This window comes from Colias philodice, chromosome 28, assembly GCF_061535455.1.
Source record: "Colias philodice isolate Cphi_HAF_F1 chromosome 28, ilColPhil1 Martin Lab GWU primary, whole genome shotgun sequence".
NCBI classification, from domain to species: Eukaryota; Metazoa; Arthropoda; class Insecta; order Lepidoptera; family Pieridae; genus Colias; species Colias philodice.
The window spans coordinates 3,940,510-3,968,321 of NC_143113.1; the positions used below are offsets into that span (position 1 = coordinate 3,940,510).

General features: G+C 32.7%; 1 protein-coding gene across 2 annotated transcripts in view; it reads right to left on the reverse strand.

The window, feature by feature from the left end:
- qsm (Zona pelucida superfamily protein qsm) overlaps window positions 1-27,812 on the reverse strand; it is a 54,996-nt gene that overhangs the window by 4,201 nt on the left and 22,983 nt on the right. For both annotated transcript variants that reach the window (XM_089712296.1, XM_089712295.1), the window contains exons 3-8: window positions 4,753-4,848; window positions 2,934-3,040; window positions 2,281-2,426; window positions 1,692-1,772; window positions 855-1,004; window positions 382-529 (exon numbers count right to left, since the gene is read on the reverse strand). In XM_089712296.1, the coding sequence (XP_089568422.1) occupies window positions 382-529; window positions 855-1,004; window positions 1,692-1,772; window positions 2,281-2,426; window positions 2,934-3,040; window positions 4,753-4,848 (728 nt within the window). The remainder of the gene's footprint in view (window positions 1-381; window positions 530-854; window positions 1,005-1,691; window positions 1,773-2,280; window positions 2,427-2,933; window positions 3,041-4,752; window positions 4,849-27,812) is intronic.

The window sequence follows — 27,812 nt, forward strand, 5'->3', positions numbered from 1 at the left end:
CGACCAAACAAAACAATTATTTTATTAATTTAGCTATCACGTGACTAAATAATAAAAAATAAATTGCGGTTTCATGAGACATTTTTAGATTGAATTTACTTATGATCATTATAAAAATATATTTTTTAGGATTATCATTACTTTAAATCAATCCAAAACGATAAGTAAAAAAAATTCTACACTCAAAATTGGCACAATATTAATCTGGAAGTTTTTTTTATTTCTGGTGTTATTAATTTTATATCTTTTATATTTGAAAAAATCTCACACCTTCTTTTACTTGTTAGTAACTTGTTCCTAAAATTTTTAAATTCCACAAAAAAAATCTAGAAAAATGACAAAAAATCCATAAAAAACATACTTTTAATAAAAAAAACTCACCCCCTGACATTTATCCAAGCAAACAGTGACCGTCCCTTTAAATTGTACATAAGTTGTATCTGGGAACTTAAACGCTTTGAAGTTAGCGGTTAAGTTATCTCCGTCTTTTGTCATGAAGTTATCGAATAAGTACGGGTCTATGGAACAGCTGCAAATAATAATATTTTATTAGGAAAAAATTAAATATTAAACAAAATGTGTGCGTGTACTAGTGTACACACGTAAGAATTGAAACTTCTTTATGACCTTATTTTTCAAAAAATAATTGACTATATGCAACTTTACAGAAATACGTCGAATCACGCGTGGTAGGGATAAGATAGAGATGGCGCGTAACGGAAAAATGTCACGCGTAATGAAAAAATGTTACACTAAATTTTTTTCCAACGTTAATAATCAAGTTTTCACTTCTGCTGGCATATGTGCTTACATTTGGCGATTCATTTTTATTAAAATAACTAACTTTAACTCACCCATTAAAAATAATAGTTTCCTGCTGTTTCCCAGTATCAGTGACGTGCATGTAATTAACAAGAAGTCCATAAACTGGCGCAGACGAATTGTCCAGAAATATCTCCATTGAGAGCGGAGTTCCGGGGGATACTGATATTTCCCCGGATACCCTGGAAAATATAATAAAGTTGAAGTATAATTAGTTAACTATAATAAAGTTATCACTACATAGTATAAAACAAAGTCGCTTTCTCTGTCCCTATGTCCCTATGTATGCTTAAACCTTTAAAAATACGCAACGGATTTTGATGCGGTTTTTTTTAATAGATAGAGTGATTCAAGAGGAAGGTTTTAGTATATAATTTATTATGTTTTAAACAAAGCGGGCGAAGCCGCGGACGGAAAGCTAGTAATATTATAAAACTGAAGAGTGTGTTTGTTTGTTTGAACGCGCTCATCTCAGGAACTACTTGTCCGATTTGAAAATTTCTTTTGGTGTTAGATAACCCATTCATCGAGGAAGGCTATAGGCTATATATCATCACGCTAAGACCAACAGGAACAGAGCCACGCGGGTGAAACCACGCGGCACAGCTATATGATTCGAGATAAATAAATATACAGATGTTTATTTATTTAATAACTGACCCGACAGACAATGTCCTGTCTTGGACCTTCGTGCGAACTGTCAAAAATGTAAATTATGTTTTCTTATATTGTTTTTATACATATATATTATGTAGTGATTGAGCCAATCTCCTCAAATTTCATTACATCCATTCTATAACATAATTAAATCTCTTCAAAATAATTTTGAATTTTATTAAATTAAAATATAAATAAACATAAAAACTCACTGTTTCCCATTTTGTCTCACAATCGCACCCAAAATCGGTTCAGGCGCTCGTCCTTCTTCATATCGAGTGATGTCAAGTACACTGGAATACAAAAAAAATTCAATTAAAATTCATAATATGAAAATTTTGTAAAAAGAACATTGGAAATCAGTCCATTTCTGGCAGAAAATTTCAATATAAATTCGTAGATGGACATAGGTGATAGGAGGACCTTCTTTAAAATTGATAAAAAGTTGCGGTATCATCACTCAAATTATTCATAGTAGGTTTAAGAGGCCGTATCGATTTTAGAGTGATTTAGACTTGTTTCTGTATAAATTCGATTCGGCCTCTTAATTGATACGTATTTCGATTTCATGTATGTATTTCTTGTTGATTATAAATCTTTTGAAAAACTGTTGTTAACTAATTCAATCTAACGAAAATCCAAAGAAACGGTTCGACAGTCCAGCAACTGTCAATAATTCACGCAAAATTAGCCTTATTTCCTAAGTTCAAGAAATAACAAGAACTTCTCTTTCTGAATCTGTCGAAAGTGCTGAAATATGTACAAAATTTATATTTTTTTTATATACAAAAACCAACTCACTCCGGCTCACTAAAGTCCAAAGGGAACGGTTCGACCGCTCTCCGTGTGATCGCCCTCTTGTTAGTGACAACACAACGCACTGTGACGGTTTCTCGACCGCCTGATAGCGTTTCGATTACTATCTTGTGGTAGTATGTGCGTTTGCCCTGGAAATTATGTAAAAAATAATAAATAAAATATACATATTATTATTGTGTAAAGAGATAAAATAACACAGCTAATAATTATTAGTGTACAAAATTGGCAGCCATATTGCTTAGAAATGCGCTTGGCCAATACATCGCCCGTGGTACATATTTCGCAATAAAAGGTATAAAAGGTAGCCTGTGTCCTTTCTCGGGTATCAAAATATCTCCATACCAAATTTCATGCAAATTGGTTCAGTAGTTTAGGCGTGATTGAGTAACAGACAGACAGACAGAGTTACTTTCGCATTTATAATATTAGTATGGATGTAAAGATAGTGTACCTAACAGTATCTCTAAGATTGTGTTAATCTGCTACAAAAGCTACATCGCTGCAAAATCATCAAAATTCGTTCAGTGGTTTTCGCGTGAAAAAAGCAACATTTAAGACGATAGTAAGATATATTACTTAATCGTGATAACCAAACTAATATATTCTCAAGTATAAATAAAATAATTAACACTTACAGTAATTTTATTGAGCACTTTGGTGACAGCACATTTGTGGTAATCCTGAAGGTCCAACATGTATGAAGCCGCTGTTCCCTCCATGATGGGTTGGCATGGGGAATACTCTGAAATTTACAATATTACTTAATTATTAATGTGTCAATTAAGCTATAATAATATTATAAAGCTGAAAAGTTTGTTTGTTTGAACACGCTAATCACAGGAACGCTAATCACTGGTTCGATTTGAAAAATTCTTTCGGTGTTAGATAGCCCATTTAACGAGGTATTATAGGCTATATATCATCACGCTAAGACCAACAGGAGTGGAGCACTGCGAGTAAAACCGCGGGGCACGGCTAGTAATTAATAATTTTGTATTAACTGCATATATTCGAATCATTACAATACGACTCTTTAAAAAAGGAAATTTAAATAGTAAAATTATAAGGCAGTAAAACCCCTGAAAGTTTTGATTCTCTTGTGAATGTCAAAAATTTTGCAGCATAAAGTGCTGCATCTTTTGCTTGCGATGGCTTATAAGTTTGATTTTTTCGTAGCGTATTTTTCGTTCTTTGTTAACTAGGTATATGAATTGAAAAAAAAAAACAGGCAGGCGCAGAACGAAGTAATCTTATAAATGGGTTTTTCTTTTATCGTTCGGGACCCTAAAAAATTGCAGATAATCTAGGCTATTTATTATACGAGTTTGCAAATTAAAAACATCCAACTAAACGAACAGTAAAAAAAGTTAAATTTTATTAGTTAAGATCCGTTTTTAGATATGTATTATAAATTGATAAACAGTTAGGAAACTATAAAAACGAACTAACGGAGTCTTATCATCTAATTTTAAAGAGAAAGTATCTTTTACTCACGAAAAATACACAAAGATTAGAGTTTACGATAAAATTAACAATTATCTGATAATTTGTTGATTGTTTAACGGTTTGTATTTAATAGATTTTTAGTAGGGAAGTTTGTATCTACACTAATATTATAAAGAGGAAAACTTTATTATGTACTAGAGGTCTGCCCCTGCTTCGCCCATGGTACATATTATTTCGCAATAAAAGGTAGCCTATGTCCTTTCTCGGGTATCAAAATATCTCCATACCAAATTTCATGCAAATTGGTTCAGTAGTTTAGGCGTGATTGAGTTTACAGACAGACAGACAGAGTTACTTTCGCATTTATAATATTAGTATGGATTGTTACTTTGGTCTGTATTGTAATGAATAGGCTCATAAACTACTGGACCGATTTTAAAAATTCTTTCACCATTCGAAAGCTACATTATCCACGAGTAATATAGGCTATATATCATCATGCTAAGACCAACAGGAGTAATGCGGGTGAAACCGCGCGGCACAGCTAGTGTTTGATAAATGGCAAATAAAATAAGTAAATTTATTGGTCATATTGATTAACTAGGTTCATCATAATGATTTAAGAAGCTTTTTAGCCGTTAAATGCGCCGCAAGGTTTTATTTTAAAATTTTACCTTTCTCTGAAGAATTGTAAAAAAATAGTAAATTTCTCACATGACAAAATGTCATGAAGTCAATATTTTAGTTATAAAGAGTAAAAAACCTTGATAAGTGATAAAATAGTTGATTTTAACAGATGATTTCGAATCAACGTGGGATTCTCAATGTATCTTTATTTATATATATGTTTTTAAGTAAAACTTCTTGAGAGTAAGATTTCAAGGTCGCGTCATGGAGTAAGGCGACGATTTTGGTTATCTTTGAATTTTGGCAAAGAAGTTTCCCTTCTGACACGTGTGCTCTGCACACACGCTCTTTTTTATAGGTTTATAATATGAAGAAACTTACCTTTTAATTGATCGAGGTAAGATATTTTCCTATCCCCATCCATCGGCACTGTGACCTTCATGTATTCTGGTGTACATTCGATTTGCGCTTCTGATCCTGTAAAAATAATAAATATAAATAAATAAATGTTCTGTTTACGATAAATAACATAACTTATATTAAGTGTTTTCGTCATTCTTTTTATTAAGAGTAAAAGTATTTTGGTACCTTGTATATTTTGGTACTTGAAACCGTTACTCGTATAAATATAAAAGTGGTTTATCGCAGATAAAACCAAAACTAAAAGTAATTACACAAAATGCTCTGACAAATATCTTGCAAATGTTTTAATATAATTGTTTATGAAAAAAAAATCATAATAAGTATTACCATGTCAAGTAGAAAACGTAAAAGTGTGAAAATTAGAGCTAACTTGGTGATTTTTTTTTATCGAGTAAATTTTAATACAATTTTATGTTTTTGATTAAACAGAATCGTTGAACATATCATCTAGTTTGATATACATTTTATTTTTTAGATTTGGTCTTGAATATTACACGTATCATCTAATAGAAGATTGGTAATTTTGCTTTATACGCACCCTTAACTGAAACCTGCGGTTTTACTCGCATTGCTCCGCTATATTGGTCTCAGCGTGATGAAATAATATCATAGTCTACCTTCCTTGATTGAATTATATATCTTGGTAGGAACAATAGGAGCGGAGCAATGCAGGTAAAACGCGGGGCACAGCTAGTCATATATATTGATGACTAGTGGTCCGCCCCGGAATCGCCCGTGTTACATGTTTATGTTTTCATTCCATAAGAACCATCCTCGTACTTCTAGGAATATTATAAAAAAAGAATTATCGAAATCGGTCCGCCCGTTCACGCGTGATGCCGTGACCAAGGGAAACAGGGATTCATCTTAATCATATTATATAAATCTCGTGTCACAATGTTTGTCCTCAATGGACTCCTAAACCACTTAACCGATTATAATAAAATTCGCACACCACATCGAGATAGAATGTACTAAATATATCTCGATGGCACACCATGTGCAGTTCGATCCAACTTGAGAGATAACATTACTATAACTAGGTACCACGGGCGAAGCCGGGGCGGACCACTAGTTTTTATATATAGAAAAGATATTCTTCACTATTATTACAGTAACAGTAACACACATCTCCAAAAACAAGTCCTGGCAAAACGAAAAACCGTTAAAATTCGTCAGCTAAAATCAGGTTTTGTGGAGCCAAAAAACTGGTAGGATTCAGTTGACCTCCGTTCGAACGTGATTACATCATTCTTTGTCCTGTTACTTATATTGAAGTACATAATATATTATGATATCTTTGAAATAGATACGTCTTAGGTTATGGTATGAAGATTGTAGTTTAGACCACTTATTTTATCTAGTAATACAATTATACGCAAATAAAGTGCTTATCTCAGGAACTCTGTTTGATTTAAATTATTATTTGTGTTGAATAGTGAATTGTCCATTTATCGATGAAGGTAAAGGCTCTATTTAATATCGCGCTGCAACAGAGCAGAAAGCGGAGCATCTATATTACAAAATTGGAAAACAATTTAGATAAAAATACACTCTAAACTAGTGTTATAAAATTTAACCCTCTTTACACGGACAAATTCAATTTAAACTTTGTATATGTGTAAACGATCAGTGACAATACAGTAATTTCATGAGTTTAACTATCTGAAGAGTTTGTTTGTTTGTTTGTTTGAACGCGCTAATCTCGGGAACTACTGGTCCGATTTGAAAAATTCTGAGGAAGGCTATAGAGTATAGGCTATATAATATCAATTATCATCACGCTAAGACCAACAGGAGCCACGCGAGTGAAACCGCGAGGCACAGCTAGTATTACATAAATATTAAAGCGATTAGAGCTGCGTCTTTACCGATTTACATTTTTGCTATGGATGTATTTCTTTATAGAGGTTGATACTACTTTTTACCGCGGTGAAACATTTCATTCCAATGCGAATTTCCTTTGACCACCCAGCCAAAGTTGGTAGTTTTTTTTAAACCCCAGAGCACAAAGATAGATTACTAATAATTATTACATGTGATTATATAAGACTATGTATTCTGTATTCACTGTGACCGGTCGACAACCGTTCCGCGGTCTGGCGCCCGTGTGAAAACGCCATCAAAAATGGTATAATATGTTTATATTCTATTGTTATACTCTCATTGTTTTATATAATTGATGGAGCGAATCATTAGATTGCTGTTAACATGGTGATAGGCTTTGACGGTGTCTTGTCTGTATATTTTAACTAGCTTACCGCCCGCGGCTTCGCCCGCTTTGTCTAAAACCTAATAAATTATATACTAAAACCTTCCTCTTGAATCACTTTATCTATTAAAAAAACCGCATCAAAATCCGTTGCGTAGTTTTAAAGATTTAAGCATACAAAGGGACATAGGGATATAGGGACAGAGAAAGCGACTTTGTTTTATACTATGTAGTGATGAAGAACGTTAAGAAAACTTTTTGTCAATTATGTATATTGTCCTATAGTAGGTACATACTTTGTTGAACTTTGTAAGAGCAATGTGTGTTATTTTGGCCTATGGCTTCAGTTTATACCTATGTGATACCTACCCGGATTAAAAGTATAATAAATAATTTTCTGGGCTTTTTCTATTTACTATCCAAATTATATTTTAATAAATTACACGCGAAGCTTACGAAGTAATATCATAATAAATATAAAAAATAAAACTTCAAGCTATTTTACTAATATTGGTTCATATTTTTAAGGTGTTGCGTGATAGAGTGACAAACAAGCATACATACTTTTCGAATTACTATAATATAGGAAGTAATAAATACTAAGATAACAAAATAACGGTAATAAAATGGGATATCAACGTAACGAAAATAGCCTCTAATCTGATAGACTTAAAACATGAACAAAGCCACGCGGCGGAACTAGTAGGCTACTATGAACCGTGAAAAATCTTCCTAGAGTGAACAATTTTATACAGGCTGTTTCTTTTTTAACACGCTTTTATTAGCTTCACGTGTATGTCTGTATGTAACCGTAGATCGAAATAATTCAGTTGTTCTACTTAAATATAAAAATAAAATTTATTAAATATAGGTTACGGTAATCTAACCACGTATTACATAAATTCACAAAGTGTAAAAATTTCTTATTTGTCTGCTTCGATTTAAGCGATTAATTAATGAACCAACGACAATAATGACATAACGATAGTTAAATATCCTAGACACGCTTGAGATCAAGTTAATCACGAGCGGAAAGCTTAACTAACTTTGACTGACCGGCTGGCTTAGTTGGTACTGACCCTGCCTTCCAAGCCAGAGGTCATGGGTTCGATTCCCATCCAGGGCAAATATTTGTGTGATGAACATAGATGTTTGCTAGTCTGTCTCTGGGTGTTAATTATCTATATATAAGTATTTATTTACAATTATATATTATGTATGTTTATCAGCCATTTGGTTACCATAACACAAGCAAAAGCGGGATCAGATCGTTCCGTGTGTGAAAAATGTCTTAAAATATTTATTTATAAAAACTTTTTACGATTAGCGGTATCTTTTCTATAAAAATCTTTAATTTAAATACAAACCTACACCTTAAATGCTAATTGACTGCTGTCACTTGCAAACGAGAAAGATAAACTGCCGTTATATTACACTTATTAATTGGTAGTTAGTCTACATCAAGATTGGATTTTATTATATGCAATATACACCTACACTAATAATATAAAGAGAAGTTTGTTTCTTTGATTGTTTAAAGAGATAAAGTAAAATGGAATATTCCTGCTCTAGTAGATAGCTATATTATTTCAAAAACTTCAAAAGAATTGGTAAGGTTCGACCAACAACCAAAATAACAGCTGTGACTCGTAAGTGGCACATAGTATATTGGCAACATTTAAAATTCAACGATACGATACGATATAAGGAGTGTGAAGCCCCGTGTCCCCCAGTGGAGTAAGGGGCAGATGCATTATACATATGTTTCACTGATCGATTTTCTTTAGGGTCAAGTAGGTGAAAGACAAGAGATAGAAAAAAAAGTCTCGTTCTGGTAGCCTTCTGTATCCTACCAGACCGAGACATTTTTTTCTTCGTCTCCACCGTAAATCTAACCCAGGATCCCTCGGTGTCGCTCACGCGTCAACCACTGTACCAAGGAGGCGGTCATTTCACGATATTAGGAATTACAGATTTATTATGTGTTTAATAATAATTAGTTAATACTTATACATTGGTCTAATGATGAAGCAGTATTATATACGTCTATAATAAAACCGGTTACTATCGTTAAATAGTGATGACAGGCAGATCGATTGAGATTCATTTATACCGTGTAATTAAAATCTTCAATGTGATTTGTTCTCACTTCTCACCGTTGTGATATGGTTTTTAATTGTGTGATATTATGTTTTCCGTATTCTCTGCGTGTTTCAGTATTGTTAAGTCTTATGCTTTTTTAAAAACATTTATTGTATATGATTTAATTTTTTCATTTTAATATGTCGGATCAGGAGGTAATACGTTATGTTTATAAATAAACCAATAGCGGTATAACTATTACTTGAAATTTATGTTAGTTCATTATTTTAATATATTGTGTTTATTTAAACATATTCTTCGCATTTATTTCGAAATACGCAAACAACTTATTTAAAAAGATTATTATGAAATTCAAATATTTAAGAAAAGAGCACTCTGTATAATGATTACGACGCGTTACGCGATCAGATAATTTTGATTGTGCTCAGACTGTTAACCTGTGGTCAAGTATCTGTTTATTACAATACTTTATTACCTTTTGTACAATCATTTTTAGCTCAATCTAGAGTGTAGAGCTTTGCCAGTAATTCTAATAGAGTCTAAATAATCTCTCACGCGTCCTACTATAACATACTGATTTAGTTACGAGCAAATAATGTACGGAGGACGCGTGAAGCTTTAATAATATGTAGTTTAAAAAAACTAAAAAACACGCTTTTCATAGAAAACCGAACTAAAAAATAGAAAATTTTATCAAATTATTGTATTGTCATCGGTCCTCAATAAATCTACAAAGTTTGAACGAAATCTGGCCGTTTAAAGTGGGTCAAAATCGCGCCCAAAGAAGTCGGTTACAAACATACAGTCGGTTACAAACATATAGGTGAAGCTAATATAAAGCGTGTACAATATAAAACCCAATTTAAATTAATATCATAGTATCAGAATAGAATTTTCTAGATTCTGATTCCCAATATGTTTCTCGAAATTACATTATTATTTCACTTTTTACTAAAACTTTTTTATTTAAATACTCAAACTTTTAGCTCACTTTATAATATGCTCTACACGAGAAAATATATCATCGCGGCTTATTGTAATACAATGGACCAAAATATCATTAAAATTGGCTCAGCCGTGCTTGAATTATAAATAGTGTAACTTACACGACTTTATTTTACGTATTTACATTTTACATATTATAATAGACTACAAGCCCGCATAGGACAAAAATATGGGTCAAATGAACCACCAGGGGACATATCTAGAACGATAGCAGAGCAAAAAATAATAAGATTCATCACTATGCCGTCACTTGTAAGCTGTCCAACTGAGTGCAGATGAGAATTGAAAAGTACAGGTAGACTCGGTAAATTTTGGTCATATATTTTTGTACGGCATTCTTAACCATCGATAGATCCATTAAAAATAATAAGAAACCGCTCAGTGCCGTACAAAAATGGTGGTCCACCAAGTCGGAATTTTTATTTAATTTCCGAGAGTTACCGGGGGTAAATTTGGTCATTTGACCATGTACGGCATCTGTGTCATACTATTGCTATACTGCTTTTAATCCATTATTCCGCAACGCCGTACAAAAATCATGGGGACAAGGGGAAAAAATCGAGAGTTGCAATCCCCTCTCTTTCCCCACTCCAGGGGGTCATTTGACTAAGTACGGCTTCGGTTCCAAAACATTATCTAGCACTCAAAAGTACTATTAAAAGCAATGCCGTCAAAAAATAATTGTTCTTTTAAATGTATACCAATAATCATCTTAATTTCATCAAATTCTTGATATAAAGAGCTGTAAGGTCATTTGACCCTGTACGGGAACTTTTTTTTTAACATGATATTGTAAAATTCAATTGTTGTATAGTATTGCCGTTCAAAAGAAACCGTTCTAAAAAAAGTTATAGAGAAATGCAAAACCAGAAATTTTGTTAAAGTTTAAACATCGTAGATTAATGAAATATAATAGTTTTCTACACTTTATCCGTTGTTTTAAATAGTATTAACATAGATAAATTAGGAAAAAACGATGCCGTACATTTTTGTGCAGACCACATCTTTTAGGCTGATGAAAGCGACGAAAGCTACAATTTTAAGGGTGCTTTATGGCCATTTGATACAGTACGGCATTAACATATTTTTACCCAACTACGGCAAAGCAAAAGGAGGGTTATGGTTGTTTACAGGTCATGTATGTATGTTCATCTATTCCCTCGTAACTTCTAAACTACTTATCAGAATTCGACAAATGACATATCATTCGTCGCGTCTGAATTGTTCACTGGATAACCAGCGACCAGCTAGCTAAAGGCTATATGGGGTTTCACAAAAACTAATGTGGCGCCCTCTAGCGGACAAAACATACAGAGTAAAAAAATTAAGTTAAGATAAATATGCAGTGTTTGGTATCATTTGAAAGCGCTTTACTTGTACATTTTGAATAAGTATATATTACTAGCATTTGCTTGTGACTTTACCTGTATTCATGGACTGATTGCATATAATTCACATCTTTTCGTTTATAGCTTTTTTATTAGTTCATCAATTTAACGGAGTCCATTCCAGATGACTCCGACTTTCCAAGGTGATAATTAACCACCTCGAGCTTCTTAATATTAATGTATATTTATATTTTATTATAAAAATATAAAGCAAACATTTCGTTATATGGATTTTTTTCTTTTTCAGATTTTTCCCCTTTGAACCAACGAAAATGTACGGCACATGAAAAAATATTATCTATGCATAAAATACTTTAAAAATAAATTTATTTCGTGTTGTGTCAAATGACCCCCTGGAGTGGGGAAAGAGAGGGGATTACAACTCTCGATTTTTTCCCCTTGTCCCCATGATTTTTGTACGGCGTTGCGGAATAATGGATTAAAAGCAGTATAGCAATAGTATGACACAGATGCCGTACATGGTCAAATGACCAAATTTACCCCCGGTAACTCTCGGAAATTAAATAAAAATTCCGACTTGGTGGACCACCATTTTTGTACGGCACTGAGCGGTTTCTTATTATTTTTAACGGATCTATCGATGGTTAAGAATGCCGTACAAAAATATATGACCAAAATTTACCGAGTCTACCTGTACTTTTCAATTCTCATCTGCACTCAGTTGGACAGCTTACAAGTGACGGCATAGTGATGAATCTTATTATTTTTTGCTCTGCTATCGTTCTAGATATGTTCCCTGGTGGTTCATTTGACCCATATTTTTGTCCTATGCGGGCTTGTAGTCTATAAGATATGTAGTTTTTACTACTTATCTCGTTTGAACACCGCTACTCTTAGTGAATAATCCGTTTTACGGTAAAATTTTAATATTTACGTTACGAAAAAAACCGTTCCTTTTTACGTTGGAAAAACGTTATTACCGCTTATTTGGTGAAACGTAAATAAAGTAAAAAATTCCGGGTAATTTGAGGCATACACATGTTTATTAAATAAAACGATAAAAGTAAAATGCCTGAATATAAACGAACATACATAATATTAATATGACGATTTGCTCTTGATTCCGCTCGAGTGGACATTATTTTTTATATCTATGAAGTCGGTTAAAAACAGAATTTACAGAATTACTTTCCAACTAATATATTAAGTGTATGAAAAAAGTATCAAAAAACATATGCCTATAAAATACATAGGTAGGTATCATAAATTATTACATATACTAATATATACTTAATACATAATAATATTTACTAATAGATTGTAACGTATGTATGTGAACTATGAATATAACAGTTTCAATAATTTTACCTACATATAAATAAGAACTCTAGAAGGCTAAGTATCCAGAAATAGCCACAAGACAAATTGCACTTTATAAGCAAGTTATTCGCAATAAAAATAAAAACCATTATTTTCCATACAATCGCGGTAATTTCAACGCAAACGCATGTATGGAATGGCGGCAAATTTAATATTGTCATTCGGTTTTCCTTTACGCATATATTGTGATGTCACAAGGCAATATGGCGGCGCAAAGCAAATTATTAATTTATTATAGAATGAATCATTGTTTGTGGCAATGATTTTTCAATGCCTTATAATATTAGCATATCAAACGAGCAGAGCTTCTTTAATATTATGGTTTCTATGAAGAAATGTTTTGCGTGATGTGAATTTAGTTGTGAATGCAGAATTAACGAAAGCTCGATAACTTCTGCAAGTTATCGAATGCCATTTTTTGGCTAAGTTTAAATATATCGGAGTACAATGTACATTTACAAATGCTGTGTTAACTGTGAAATTCTTTAAAATAAATAAGTAGCTTAATAAAAAAAAAACATATCAATATTGGTGGGAAAACATCTTTTGTTTCGTCAGGGCATTCGATAAACATTCGAATTTCGCGCCACTCCAAATGTCATGTGTCATTCGGTTTGTTTTTTTTCACCGCGTCACTAGGCAAAGGAGACGAGCTGATGACATAACTGTCAATGTCAAATGATTATTATGCAACACACGTATTTGGGACGGATGTCGGCCCGTCTTATGTGGCCCATTTCACTATTGTTAATTAATTTGTCTCTGAGTCTTGCATAATATATCATGGTTATGTGGCTACCGTTTTGTGAGCTATATATTAATTATGAAATACGTTGAATGTAATTATAATGGATGTAGGTTATAAACTATGTATCGGAAAATTATATTGATTATTGAAGTCTCAATATGTGTTCTACTAATATTTCTGTATTGTTTATTTGTCTTCACGTCGCAACGGAACGATTTTATGATATGATTTTCTGTCTGGAGACAGTTGGGAGGCTACAGAGTCTTATATAAACTAAGTATAAATTCGTTTTCATTCACTATTTCATATATCCTTCAAGTCATTTTTGTACAAACACAGATAATATAATACGATAAGAACGTATAGGTAAAATTTAAACATACTAATTTACGACTCGCATACCAAGGCGTCTAATGTGTGAAGGAAAAACAACTAAAATACTCAAGTTTACCGACAAAGGTCGATAAATACAACCAAGTATGCAATTGTTAATAATTTGTATTTAGATTGATAAAATTCTACTCAGGCCATTTAAAGTAAAGAATCTGATGACAATGGAGATTAAATGCGCCGGCGCATGTCTGTTTGGTATTTATTCTATTTCTTTTTATTATGTTTAGAAAGATTAAGCTTCAAGCTGGAAAGTTTTTCTTTTAAGTTGAGATTTATTTATGTGTTTGTATAGTATCTGTGGTTGTCTTTTAAGAATAAACGCATTTTTCCAAGCACGTTTATTTTAGCATTTTTACACGACGAAGTATACACGCAGAATATTAATAACTTACTTTAATACGCTAAAAGTTTATAGCAAGTATAGATGGTATTACCACAAAATAATGTCAACACAGTCTAACTTTAAACCAGGGATCTGTCACTTTAATAGTTGTATACGTGAAATACGACGAAACCAGATTAAAGAGAACCCGCGCTTACAGTTAAACCCTGTCTAAAGTTTTTAAATATTTAATGTGTGTAAAATTATAATTATTATTTAGGGGTTATAAACCTACTATTGTCGATTCTTATAAAGAAAACCGGCCAAGTGCGAGTCGGGCTCGCGCACAAAGGGTTCCGTAGCAGCAAATATAATAAATTACAGTTAAATCAACCTATCTCAAAAACTATAAGAGATACTTTGATCAAACCAAAAATCGTTGAAAGAGTTAATTAGCATGCATCACCTCTATTTTTTTTAGAATTTTATACCCCGTAGTTATAAAAATAGAGGGGGGGGGACATACTTTTTACGACTTTGAGAGCTGATATCTCAAAAACCGTTCACTTTAAGAAAAATGTTTTTTAGAAAACTTTATATCATTTTAAAAGACCTTTCCATTGATACCCCACACGGGTATGTACATCGAAAAAAAAAATTTCATCCCTCAGTTACATGTATGGGGGGCCCCACCCCCAATTCTTTTTTTTACTATTTAGTGTCATATTTTTGTAGCGGTTCATACAACACATATTCCCATCAAATTTCATCACTGTAGTACTTATAGTTTCCGAGTAAATCGGCTGTGACAGACGGACAGACGGACAGACGGACATGACGAAACTATAAGGGTTCCGTTTTTGCCATTTTGGCTACGGAACCCTAAAAATAAACACTCATCTAACAGACGATAAATATTTTGCGAACTCTAAAACATTATGTGAATCATGAAAAACAGAAAAATGAAAAGACCACACCCAATGTGAAATAGAAACCCCTCGGGGGTAAATACATGCTACTTGCACATTAGGGTAAATGCTTGCATTATACCAACTGCTATAAAACGAAATAGACGTTTCTGATAAGATAGTATGTATTTTAATTAATTACAAAGATTAATATTTACGTATTGGAACATTATAATTTAAACTCTCTGATAAATTTAACAGAAAATTGAAAAATAAATATCAATAAAAATCTGTTGACCGTCATGTCATGGAGTAATGCGACGATTTTTGTAAGTATCTTTGAATGTTGCCATAGAAGTTTTACTTCTGTCACAATATGTGCTCGGCACACACGCTCCATTTTTAATAACCGCCATCGTAGTGGATGCCACATACATCCATACTATAATATTATAAATGCGAAAGTAACTCTGTCTGTCTGTCTGTTACTCAATCACGCCTAAACTACTGAACCAATTTTCATGAAATTTGGTATGGAGATATTTTGATACCCGAGAAAGGACATAGGCTACTTTTTATCCCGGGAAAATGACGCAATCCCGGAAATCCCACGGGAACGGGAACTATGCGGATTTTTCTTTGATTGCGCGGGCGAAGCCGCGGGCGGAAACCTAGTACATAATATATTACTTTATTAAATGTTCCTAATTTCATAAATCTCAAGTAAATGCAAATTCCGAGTGAGAAACATTAAAATGTTATCGTACGCACGAACGGGGAATCGAATCGGTTATCTCTATTCGATCGGGGAATCTCTGAACCACGGATTGTACTTAGCTCCTGAGTCCTGACTAACTGTGTAAAGAGGTATGTGGTTTTTGTGTGGTTTAAGGAATAGGAACTTACTTCAAAGTTTCATAGATAGGTAACATTTTCTTAAAACTATTTTAGCTTTTGTCAAAGAAATAAAAACTATAATCTCCAGAACTTGGATACTATTTAACTTTCGTTCCATTTAAAAATATGTATACCGTCCAATTAAGTTATACATAGTTACTTAGAGATAAACTACGATAACATGGCGCGCCCCTCCAAATTACTGTTTCAATGTGTGTAGTGAAATACAAATATTTAAATATTATATTATTACTAGCGGTCCGCCCCGGCTTCGCCCGTGGTACATATGAAAAATAGATGTTGGCCGATTCTCAGACTTACCCGATATGCACAGAAAATTTCATGAGAATCGGTCCACCCGTTTCGGAGGAGTATGCAGACTAACATTTGTATACGTAGTATATTATTATTAGTCTGTGCTAACATTGTGACACGAGAATTTTATATAAGTATAAGATTATTTATAATAATATAATTATTAATTTTTATTATTATATTATTATATTATATTATTATATTATATTATTATATTATTTATTATGAATTTCACAAATACTTTCAAACGTTTTGAATTTTGGAGGGGCGCGCCATGTTATCGTAGTTTATCTTTACACTCTTTTTTTTGAAGACGCTAAAAAACTGAAAGCTTTGATAAACATAGACTGGATTAATAATAGTGGCATTATTAGGCAGTGGCGTTCCTAGTTCCTAGGGCCGAAAAAAATTGATCACCCATCCAATTTAAGACTGTGCCATCCGTTGCTTAACCTCGATTTAAATACTAACAAATTAAAAAGGCTATTGTCACTCAGTTTATGGCTTACACCACTTCTAGCTTACATTTGAATAAACGGATTGAATAAATACTATAGCCATCTCCAACTAGAAGCCTTTATTGAAATTTGAAAGTTCTATAACATTCGTTGAAGAAGTAATCTATTATCAACTGTTCGCACGGGTTACATCCTTTATTATTTATTGATTCAAAATTTAATTACAAACCAAAAATCACTAGAATCCGTTCAGCCGTTCTTGAGTTACTAGTGATGCCTATGACCATGTTCTTTATAATTCCTTATCAATAAATCGCGTTATAATTCAACAAAAACCTAGTTTATATTACGCACTAGCTTTCCACCCGCGGCTTCTCCCGCGCAGTCAAAGAAAAACCCGCATAGTTCCCGTTCCCGTGGGATTTCCGGGATAAAACCTATCCTATGTCCCGGGGTAAAAAGTATCCTATGTCCATTCTCGGGTATCAAAATATCTCCATACCAAATTTCATGCAAATTATTTCAGTAGTTAAGGCGTGATTGAGTAACAGACAGACAGACAGAGTTACTTTCGCATTTATAATATTAGTATGGATATATTAAACAAAGTACTAAATGTATATTCGCGTTAAATCAAACAAAAAAGGACCATACATTTGACGTTATCCTCAGACCTCAACCCAAAACCCACATACGCAAATATAAGCCTATACACGTAGCACTTAGCTCGTTTGCCCTTCTAGTGCTGATATATGACAGTAATACGACTGAAATGATTAGCACCTGCTCTTCGGGACTCGTAAACTGTCCGCTACTCCGGCCGTATATTAGTAACATCTGCTTTGGTTTAGGCTGGTCGTGGACTGAGCGTTTATGTTTTATTATTTTATATTCCACTATATGAATCTATATTGCTTCGGGATGCGAGATGCCAGGAATTTTATACGTCTTGAGAAACATCACTGCAAAAGAATAATTCTAGTTATTATTACTTTATTCATTTCAAATGTTCCGAGCACATGTATTGAAGTGAAAATTCTTTAGGCGCGTTGAGAGTCAAATTTCAAGCTCGCGTCATGGAGTAAGGCGACGATTTTCGTATATTTGAATATTGCCAAAGATAATAATAAGAAAATAAGAAATATTATTTTACAGTGATGTTTCACAAGACGTATACAATTCCGAGCATCTCGTATCTCGAACCAAGCGATCTATATAGATACATACACATATTTTGGAATAATTAGATGATACATATTAAATCTCACCCAACAAATTCCTCACAGTCTCTAACCAGATGTAAAATAACTAGGTTTATGATATGTACATAATAATTAAAGTGTTAAACGTATCCATAAAGCCACCCCTTTACCCGTTCGTATCTAAACAGCCTAACGACAGAGTCCTCGTATAAAAACACAGGCGTAACAGTGAAAACTAACCAGTTCGTACGTTTTACGAGTTGAAAAAGTGGCTCAGGAGGTAACTGTGACGTAGTGATGTGCCTGAATATCGATGTTTTTGTATCGGTTGGGAGATACGTGCCTAGTATATGTAGGTACATAAGATGGAAGAATTCAGGACAAATGTATGCTAGCTACATAGTAATAACATTTGTAGGAAAGAAAAATGATTTTTGTTTTTCGTTGTTATTTGTAACTACTAAGGCTTATAATATAAACTAGCGGTCCGCCCCGGCTTCGCCCGTGGTACATATGAAAAATAGATGTTGGCCGATTCTCAGACTTACCCGATATGCACAGAAAATTTCATGAGAATCGGTCCACCCGTTTCGGAGGAGTATGCAGACTAACATTGTGACACGAGAATTTTATATATAAGATAAATATAAAAACAAACAAAAACAATCAGTTATGCTGGCAAAATATGATGTTATTACACACGTCATTGGTTCTCAGTCGTTTCCTCTATAAAAACTTAAAATTTATTAAGCTATTATTAAGATAATTAAAATGTAATATGTAATAATACTCATATCCGGGTAGTGCATATTGTCATGCATCATTTGATTTGCTATTTATTTTAATATCCTAATACCTGTATTATTACAATTTACTGGATTTGCATATAGGATAGCTTTTTCATGAGTATAACACGAGCGAAACCGTGGTAATTCATTGTCTATTTCTACAGATTTTCGGAAGTATCAAGTACGCAAGCTTTCATATCACTTACTTGTCTTTAATTTTTAATAGAGCAATAAGAATGATATTTCAACTAGTAGTCACTGATCTGTCAGCACTATATACTCGATAATTAATTGATAGTGATGTAGTTATCGATTATTTACGATTAATTGCCTTTATTGCGCTTCCATATAAATACCATCTCAGGGTATGTAATCAGTTTAATTACCTGCCGTATCTTATTTTTAAAGGGTTAAAATAAAACTAATGATGCACAACTTTATTACATCGATAATATCGGTAATTTACCGGTCTTACACATAGATAATAATTAATGCTTTTTCTGTTTTTTATTTGAATCGTGTGTGTTTAAGAATTCTAAATAGTTACGTACCTAATTGATAATAATATGTATAATACCGTTTAAAAGGATTGTTAATGTTTATAGTTTTTCGTTGTTTTATGTCATTTTTATAGCATTCCCTTTGATTATATTGCCTGGGAAAGGGAAGGCGTACTATTGTAGTTCTATGTTTAGAAAAAAGGTAATTCCTCATAGATTTGTGCAATGATGTGAGTAATTATTGTTTAAGTATAAAGCGAATGTTTGAGCCCTTGAAGTATGTCTGAGGAATTTTAATGGAAATAATTAGAAATTTAAAATGAATTTAATTGTTGGCTCGGTGCGGATTCCAACTGAATCAAATTCTTATGCTGGCATGTTATCTTATTACTTTGTGACCAATTTAAATACATTATTTACTACGTTTTATAACATAGTTTGTAATTAATTGTAATCGATATTTATATATACATCCCTACTGTGCAAGATTGGGAATGTATGAATGAATTTGCGTACAATATAAAACTACATGAATAAAAGGAGTTCAACAAACGCAACATCAAAATACAAATAATTATCTTATATTTTGTGTAAACTGTAAATCATAGAGTATTCGTAAGTATATATTCAAACGGAATATTTTATATTATTTATACGAAACTTAGTATAGTATTGCATTTTACAATGCTATATAATATCAATATCTGAATGTACAACCGCGCATTCATCGACAGCCTTACCCACTAAATAACAAAAAAAGTATCGATAATCGGTACAACCCTATTAATCCTACCAATACGCTCGATGTAATGGACGGCGCTTGTAATCTATTTTTAAACCGATAACTTAAAACAACCGGTTAAGGTTTTTACGATTCTTAATGTTGAGGAATTTCAAAATGAAATGTGAGGACTTTTATTACGCGACACGACCGAGACATCGTTACGATATAATATCGTGTGGTTTAAATAGATTCAGGGAAAGTATTGCTGGCTTTGTTTTGAAAATAAGTGTAGCACCTACGATGTGGTTTTTATTATTGTTAAGTTGTATATTTTCTTTAATGAATATTGTAGAAACATTGGAAAAAGAGCACAATCTAATATCGATTACAAACATCGACAGTTAAAGAAAGAACTGGGGCCTTAGACAAAGTAACAATTAAAAAACGATAACGAAGTTAGAAAAGGCAAAAATGTATGGGATTGACATACGCCGCGTTAGATCACGTGGTCTATCTAATGTCAATCCCATACATTTTTCCTTTTCTAACTTCGTTATCGTTTTTTAATTCTTACTTTGTCTACGGGCCCTGATCACAATTATTGTGTTGTAAGTTGTAACCTGCCCCCCTAATCAATCGTCGTCATCGTCGTAATCAAACGTCAATCTCATACATTCATAATCTATTCTATTGAACTTTACGCTAATAGAAAGCCACTTGTCTAGGGGGGCTGGTCCACACGGTTTTATTCTAACTGATATTAAATAAATTGTTTACATGATGCTAACAAGTTGTCATTAAGTTGTGCCATAATATTACAATAACTTTACAAGTTGTAATTGTATACTTACGCGACTATAAGGTTTCATTTATTATTCTGATAGATATGAACTTAATTCCGTAAGTAAAATATGTATAATTCTTATAATCAGTTACTTATTACGCATTAGGTATACAATATATATAGGTAATAGGTATATCTTCTTCTTATATATAAAATGAATCGCAAAATGTGTTGGTAAGCGCATAACTCGAGAACGGCTGAACCGATTTCGATAATTCTTTTTTTATTATATTCCTTGAAGTACGAGGATGGTTTTTATGTAGAGAAAACGTAAATATGTACCACGGGCGAAGCTGGGGCGGACCGCTAGTACTCTAATAAATCTAGCTGTCCCGGCAAACATTGATCTTTACTCTTGATGGTAATTGACCAATTTGGAAATTTTGGTTTAGGTATGTTGGTTAATTATTTTCGACATGGAAAATGTTTAAACTAAATGTCTTATTGCTGCATTATTCCAAATACGACAGAGGTTTCAATTCTTAGCTTGTATTGTCACTTCGTTCATCCAGCCAATAAAAAACAAAAGATTACTCCCCTAAAAATATTCAAAAATAAAAAAGAGCGAGTGTGCCGAGCACACGTGTCAGAAGTGAAACTTCATAGGCAATTTAAAGACACCAAAATCGTCGCCTTACTTCACGACGTGACGGTATTGCCATGACGCGACCTTGAAATTTAACTCTCAACGCCTGTTGAGCTAAAGAAGTTTTACTTAAAAAAATAACACCCTGTAGCTTCAGGCAATAACAAGGCAGTCAATAGCAATGATATGTAAATCGTGACGAAGCAATTCCAGTTTATTTTATTTGTATCGAACCTTTGTTATAAAGCAATGACCTGTAGGAAGTGAGAAAATATTTTTTCAATACGTTAACAGCTTAATTGAAAAACATGACGGACAAATTAAATATGTATAGTGTATACTAACTGTATACTACTGTATGCAACTGTATGCTAACTGTACACTAATATTTTTAATGCCTTTTTTCAATAAATAGTGGCTTAATCGAATATGATGACGGGCATTTTACAGGACAGGTCTGTCTGCTGGTTACTCTTTCAAGGCTAAACGACAGTACCGATTTGAATGAAATTTGGAATGAAAATAGGTAAAGATACAGGGTCAAACTTATTTTTATACCTACTCATTTTTCCGAAAATTTACCACCAAAAGATTGATATAGGAAATCAAATTTTAAAGTGAAACTTTTATTACATCGTCTCAAACTTTTTGGTCTGTGTAGCGCATGTCGTGTATCGCGGCTGCCAAGTAGGTATACCTACTCGGCAGCCGACCGTCACGCGACATGCGCTACACAAAGCAGTGTTCGGAACCGTTCGAACAGTTTCACTTTTACCGTGGTTTCATAAAACCACACAGCATTTTTTGTCTATGTTTGTATACGCGAGAGAAACACAGCCACAGCTAGTGATAAAGATTATTTATTAAGTTTCTTAAATTACAGTTTTAGTTCTTTATAAAGTTTTGTATTAAAACGTAAGTTATGCATGCCACTTCACTTAATTTCCTTTTAAAACAATAGACTCATTTTCTAAAGAGAAAGTATTTCACTGAAGCTTTCGACATTGTATTACGACGTACAATTATTACTGAAGATATAGGTATAGGTTATAGAATAAAGCTTAATCCATACTAATATTATAAATGCGAAAGTAACTCTGTCTGTTTGTCTGTTACTCAATCACGCCTTAACTACTGAACCAATTTGCATGAAATTTGGTATAGAGATATTTTGATACCCGAGAAAGGAAATAGGATAGGTTTTATCTCGGAAATCCTACGGGAACGGGTTTTTCTTTGAAAACGCGGGCGAAGCCGCGGGCGGAAAGCTAGTTGTGTATATATCCTGATTTCAGTTGAAACGAAATAAAAAATGTAGTATGTATAAATGAAGCTTTCTAGTGAAAAAAATATTGTCGATTGAGACCATTTTGTAATAATCCCTACCTACTAAAATTATAAATGCGAAAGTAACTCTGTCTGTTTGTCTGTCTGTTACACTTTCCCGCTTAAACCTTTCAACCGATTTTGATGAAATTTGGCACAGACAAAAAATCATTTAGGATAATAGATACTAGTAATCTATACTAATATTATAAAGAGGAAAGGTTTGTATGTATGTATGGTTTTCACGGTTATGGTTTTCACGCATAAACTACTGAACCGATTTTGATGAAATTTGGCACAGATAATCTTTAGACCCTGAGAAAGAACATAGGCTACCTTTTATTGCGAAATATGTACCACGGGCGAAGCCGGGGCGGACCGCTAGTATAGTATAATGAGCAAACTGTAAGTATAGTAATTACTAATTAGATTCAAAAAACATTCTCTATCAATGGAAACAGTTAACATTAACATATATAACATGTAATTGTAGAATTTATTAACTAAAGAACTAGATAAATAGTTCAATAATACATTTTTTATCTATGGCAACCCTATCCAATCCCACAAGAAGGGCATGCGGATATAAAAACTACAGGACAGGTTTCCATGATTGAGTTCTAACGATGGAAAGTAAAGTATGCTAGCCCCGATTACCTATATTCACACTAGGACGTATATTTTTTATTGATGGCAACATGTGAGTCCGGCTTGTGTCCGGCCTGGTGTGATTTAAAAAGTTAATATGTCACTTTGACGTTTGTGAGGCAAAATATGTAGAAATTATTAGTATATTTAATTATTGGTGTTGTAAACTATTGCTATAAGTAATTAAAAATTAAAAACTGAAGCTTTACAATTAAAAAACTTCATTCTGAGATATTACATTTTATTTAGATATTTTTAGGAACTCTTTTTTGAGGAAGGTGAAATTTTCAGTTGAAGTTAACAGTATTAAACTATGAATGTTCACAATTTTGCGAATAATTTCAAAGAAAAGCTTGTTTACAATTTCTTTAGATTTTCCTATGTGAATAAACAACAACACATACATTACATTTATAATTAGGACATTATATTTACACCTAAGTAACTTATAAAATTTATAGCCCCTTTATTAGTCAGTAGAAAAAACCTTAACGAGTAGAATTAAAACATTAACATGTGTGCGTTTGTACCATAAATTCTAGTCTAGACTGAAGTAATAACTAACTTAGCGTACCGTAGTTCCTCTTGTAAGGAAACCTGGGTGATTAACATAGTTTCTTCATCGATTTACTCGGAAAGGGCAAATACGGTACGCTTGTAAAATGTAAATGCAAAAATAGAGAAACAGTGCGATAAGTTTTATTACACGCGTGTTTAATAAATTACTGTAATTTGTATTGATAAATTTAAATAAAAAAATTCGAATATTGTATGCACCTGCTAATTTTTATGCTTTTTTGTGAAATTTTCGACGTTTTGATAGATGTTATACTCTATCACATTATTTTTAGAGTTCAAAGCTAACCGTCATCATCTAAAGCAATTTTTTTTTTAATATTTTCTCCCAACCAGCTATTAGGTTATTTTTTTGTACTTTATACATACATGTACATAAAAAACAAAGGAACAGACAAATACATTTTGAATTTCAAACTTCATATATCTAATTTACTACTTTTGGAGTCGTTAATTTAAAATAGTGTTTACGACACTGATGACAGATAACTACAAAATAGGCGGGCGCCATCTTGAAAAAAATTAAGAATAAACTTACCGTAGAATGAAGGCGGCCATTATAAATTATGTACAGTGACAATTCACAAGACATAAAATATATCAAACGATCGTGCGAACGAATTATTCTTGAAATGTAATTCTGTGATATGGATCAGGCTTTTTGTCTTGAAATAATTACGTGAGAATTTTTTTTATTATGGGTGTCGATATAATATGTATGGTGAGACGGTCTCTTTAGAATGTAAAGAAAAACTTAGCTTGTCTGTGTTTCTATTTTTAATAACCTTTTTTTTCTTTTTTGTTATCGTTGAGCAATGGAAGATATTGCAAGAGCTTTTCCTGTGTATTTACAGTGTCGCCATGATAGCCATAGTTTAAAAAATGTAATGTATGCAACATAAAGCTAGATATTAAAAAATGAGCACGACTTTTATCCAGGCAGCACTTTACAACTCAGACAGGTCATGTGATGCTCTATACGTATATTATATAAATCAGTTACAGCTTCTAAATGTTACGAGAGTATAAAATATGAAACACCCGAAACCTTGTACTGATTATTTTGAAATTAAATAAATAAGATTATACATACTGTCTGTGTCTTTATATGAAGTCGTATTTACTTGGCTCTCTGATATTGAACGTAAATACTTATAAGAACATAATGTATGAAGATATTAAATTAAAAAAATATATAACTGTTGTACGATATACAGAAAGAAATAACAAGCTACTAGAATAACAATCAACCTCGCTCTTTCCATTAATCAATACTTAAAAAAAAACATATCAAAACTTAATGATACAATACGAAATGTAATTAGTTACCTTTTACGATTGCTAACTGAACACCATATAAAAACCTTAATTATCTTTATAATCAGCTATTTATTTAGTAGCAGTTTGTAAAAGGCATTTTAAAAACAATGCAAAAAGGCGAGGCTGGTTTGCCTGAGAAATATTAATGTCGTTATAAAAAAAGAAAAAACGCCGCAGCGGGAACGTGTTCTATTTTTAAAGCAGTGTCAATTTTGCTTTTTTCCCGCCAACCTGCATCCGTTCGGTGTGGTCAGCATAGAACATAATACAGATTATATCGACGCGTTCACCGATGACAGCCCGTTTAGCATACTGTTCAAACCATAGATTTATATCGGCCCTCAAGAAACAATCGTTTTTAATTTATTCACGTTGTTTATGGTGATATTTTACTGTGTGCCTGTAGATTTTATAGATCGAGTAACCAGTTTTAAGCGTTAAATATAGTTTTAATTGAAAATGCTATACGATTGTTAATAGTCTTCTTTTTAAAAGAACATAAAATCCTACTATACGGGTGTAATAATTTATTACGTTATTTATATTTGTATCGGAGTGTGTTAATTACAGAATTTTTATAGCCTTTTTCTTTCATTATTTAATCATAGGCCATAATAATTATCGCGTCAGGACTAAAAGACATGTTGAAGACTTTAAGAAGAACTAATTATAATAATACTAGCAGTCCGCCCCGGCTTCGCCCGTGGTACATATGAAAAATAGATGTTGGCCGATTCTCAGACTTACCCGATATGCACAGAAAATTTCATGAGAATCGGTCCACCCGTTTCGGAGGAGTATGCAGACTAACATTGTGACACGAGAATTTTATATATATAAGATAAGACTAGCGGTCCGCCCCGGCTTCGCCCGTGGTACATGTTTACGTTTTCTCTACATAAGAACCATCCTCGTACTTCAAGGAATATAATAAAAAAAGAATTATCGAAATCGGTTCAGCCGTTCTCGAGTTATGCGCTTACCAACACATTTTGCGATTCATTTTTATATATAAGAAGACTAGCGACCCGCCCCGGCTTCGCACGGGTGCAATGCTTATACTAAATACACTACAGAAAAACTGTGAACGTTGTATAAAATAATAATAGTTTAAAAAAACTAAAAAACACGCTTTTTATAGAAAACCGAACTAAAAAATAGAAAATTTTATCAAATTAGTGTATTGTCATCGGTCCTCAATAAATCTACAAAGTTTGAACGAAATCTGGCCGTTTAAAGTGGGTCAAAATCGCGCCCAAAGAAGTCGGTTACAAACATACAAACATACAGGTGAAGCTAATATAAAGCGTGTAAAAACATAGCGGCCCGGCCGGCCGGTACCGCCGCAAACGCTACGTCCCGCAATTTTTAAATCTGTAATATCTTCGAAAATATTCACCGGTGTAAAGTGCCATATAGATCTATATTAAATGAACAATGTATTCAAGGTATTTAATTGGTTAAGGATTAATGCTGTATTGGTGAAAATCGCTTCGAAAATTAGCTATTATTTGTCGTAAAAAGTAAATGACAAAAAAATGTTATTGTGGGTTATCCATAAGAGATAGACATATACCATCGCGGACTTTTCTGTAGACCTTTTCAATGTGTATAATACTTAGTACATTATTTTGATAAAACTCGTAGGGTTCAGCCTGCGTTTGCAATATAAGCGGAAACAATGTAATTTTTTACGACATCACATTAGAAACCTCAAAAATAACAGTACTTTTCCACTATTTAATGGATGTTATTATACATATAAACCTTCCTCTTGAATCACTCTATCTATTAAAAAAAACCGCATCAAAATCCGTTGCGTAGTTTCAAAGATTTAAGCGTACAAAGGGACATAGGGACATAGGGACAGGGAAAGCGACTTTGTTTTATACTATGTAGTGATTGTTATGGCAACACTCAATCTGTACGTCATGGAATGCAATTTGTATTCTTAAAAACGTTTGTTGTTTGAGATTATCTAATCGCAAAATAACTATCACGTCCGCAGATATGTAAAAGCCTAGGGTTGCTACGTGTTTCTTTTTGTATTATTTATCTATGTATCTATTATTTCAGTCAACATAGTTGTGAATTACCGAGCTTAATATCATGCGTAAAGACATACTTACATTATGAATGGAAATAAGAACGATAATATTTTATTTATAAATATTTTATATTATGCCATTTCATTCACAGTTCAATATAATTTGAACTATTGAGAGAAAAATAATTGGGCTATTGGCCGTTTTCAGACATATTTATATAGTATCTGTTTTATTTACATATTCATAAACCTATTGATTATTAGTTATTAGTTTATTACATACTTTATTACAAGATAATTTATTATTCCCATATTACTTTAAAATGTTATCATCTATGTATTTATAATGCCTGTCAATAAATAACAA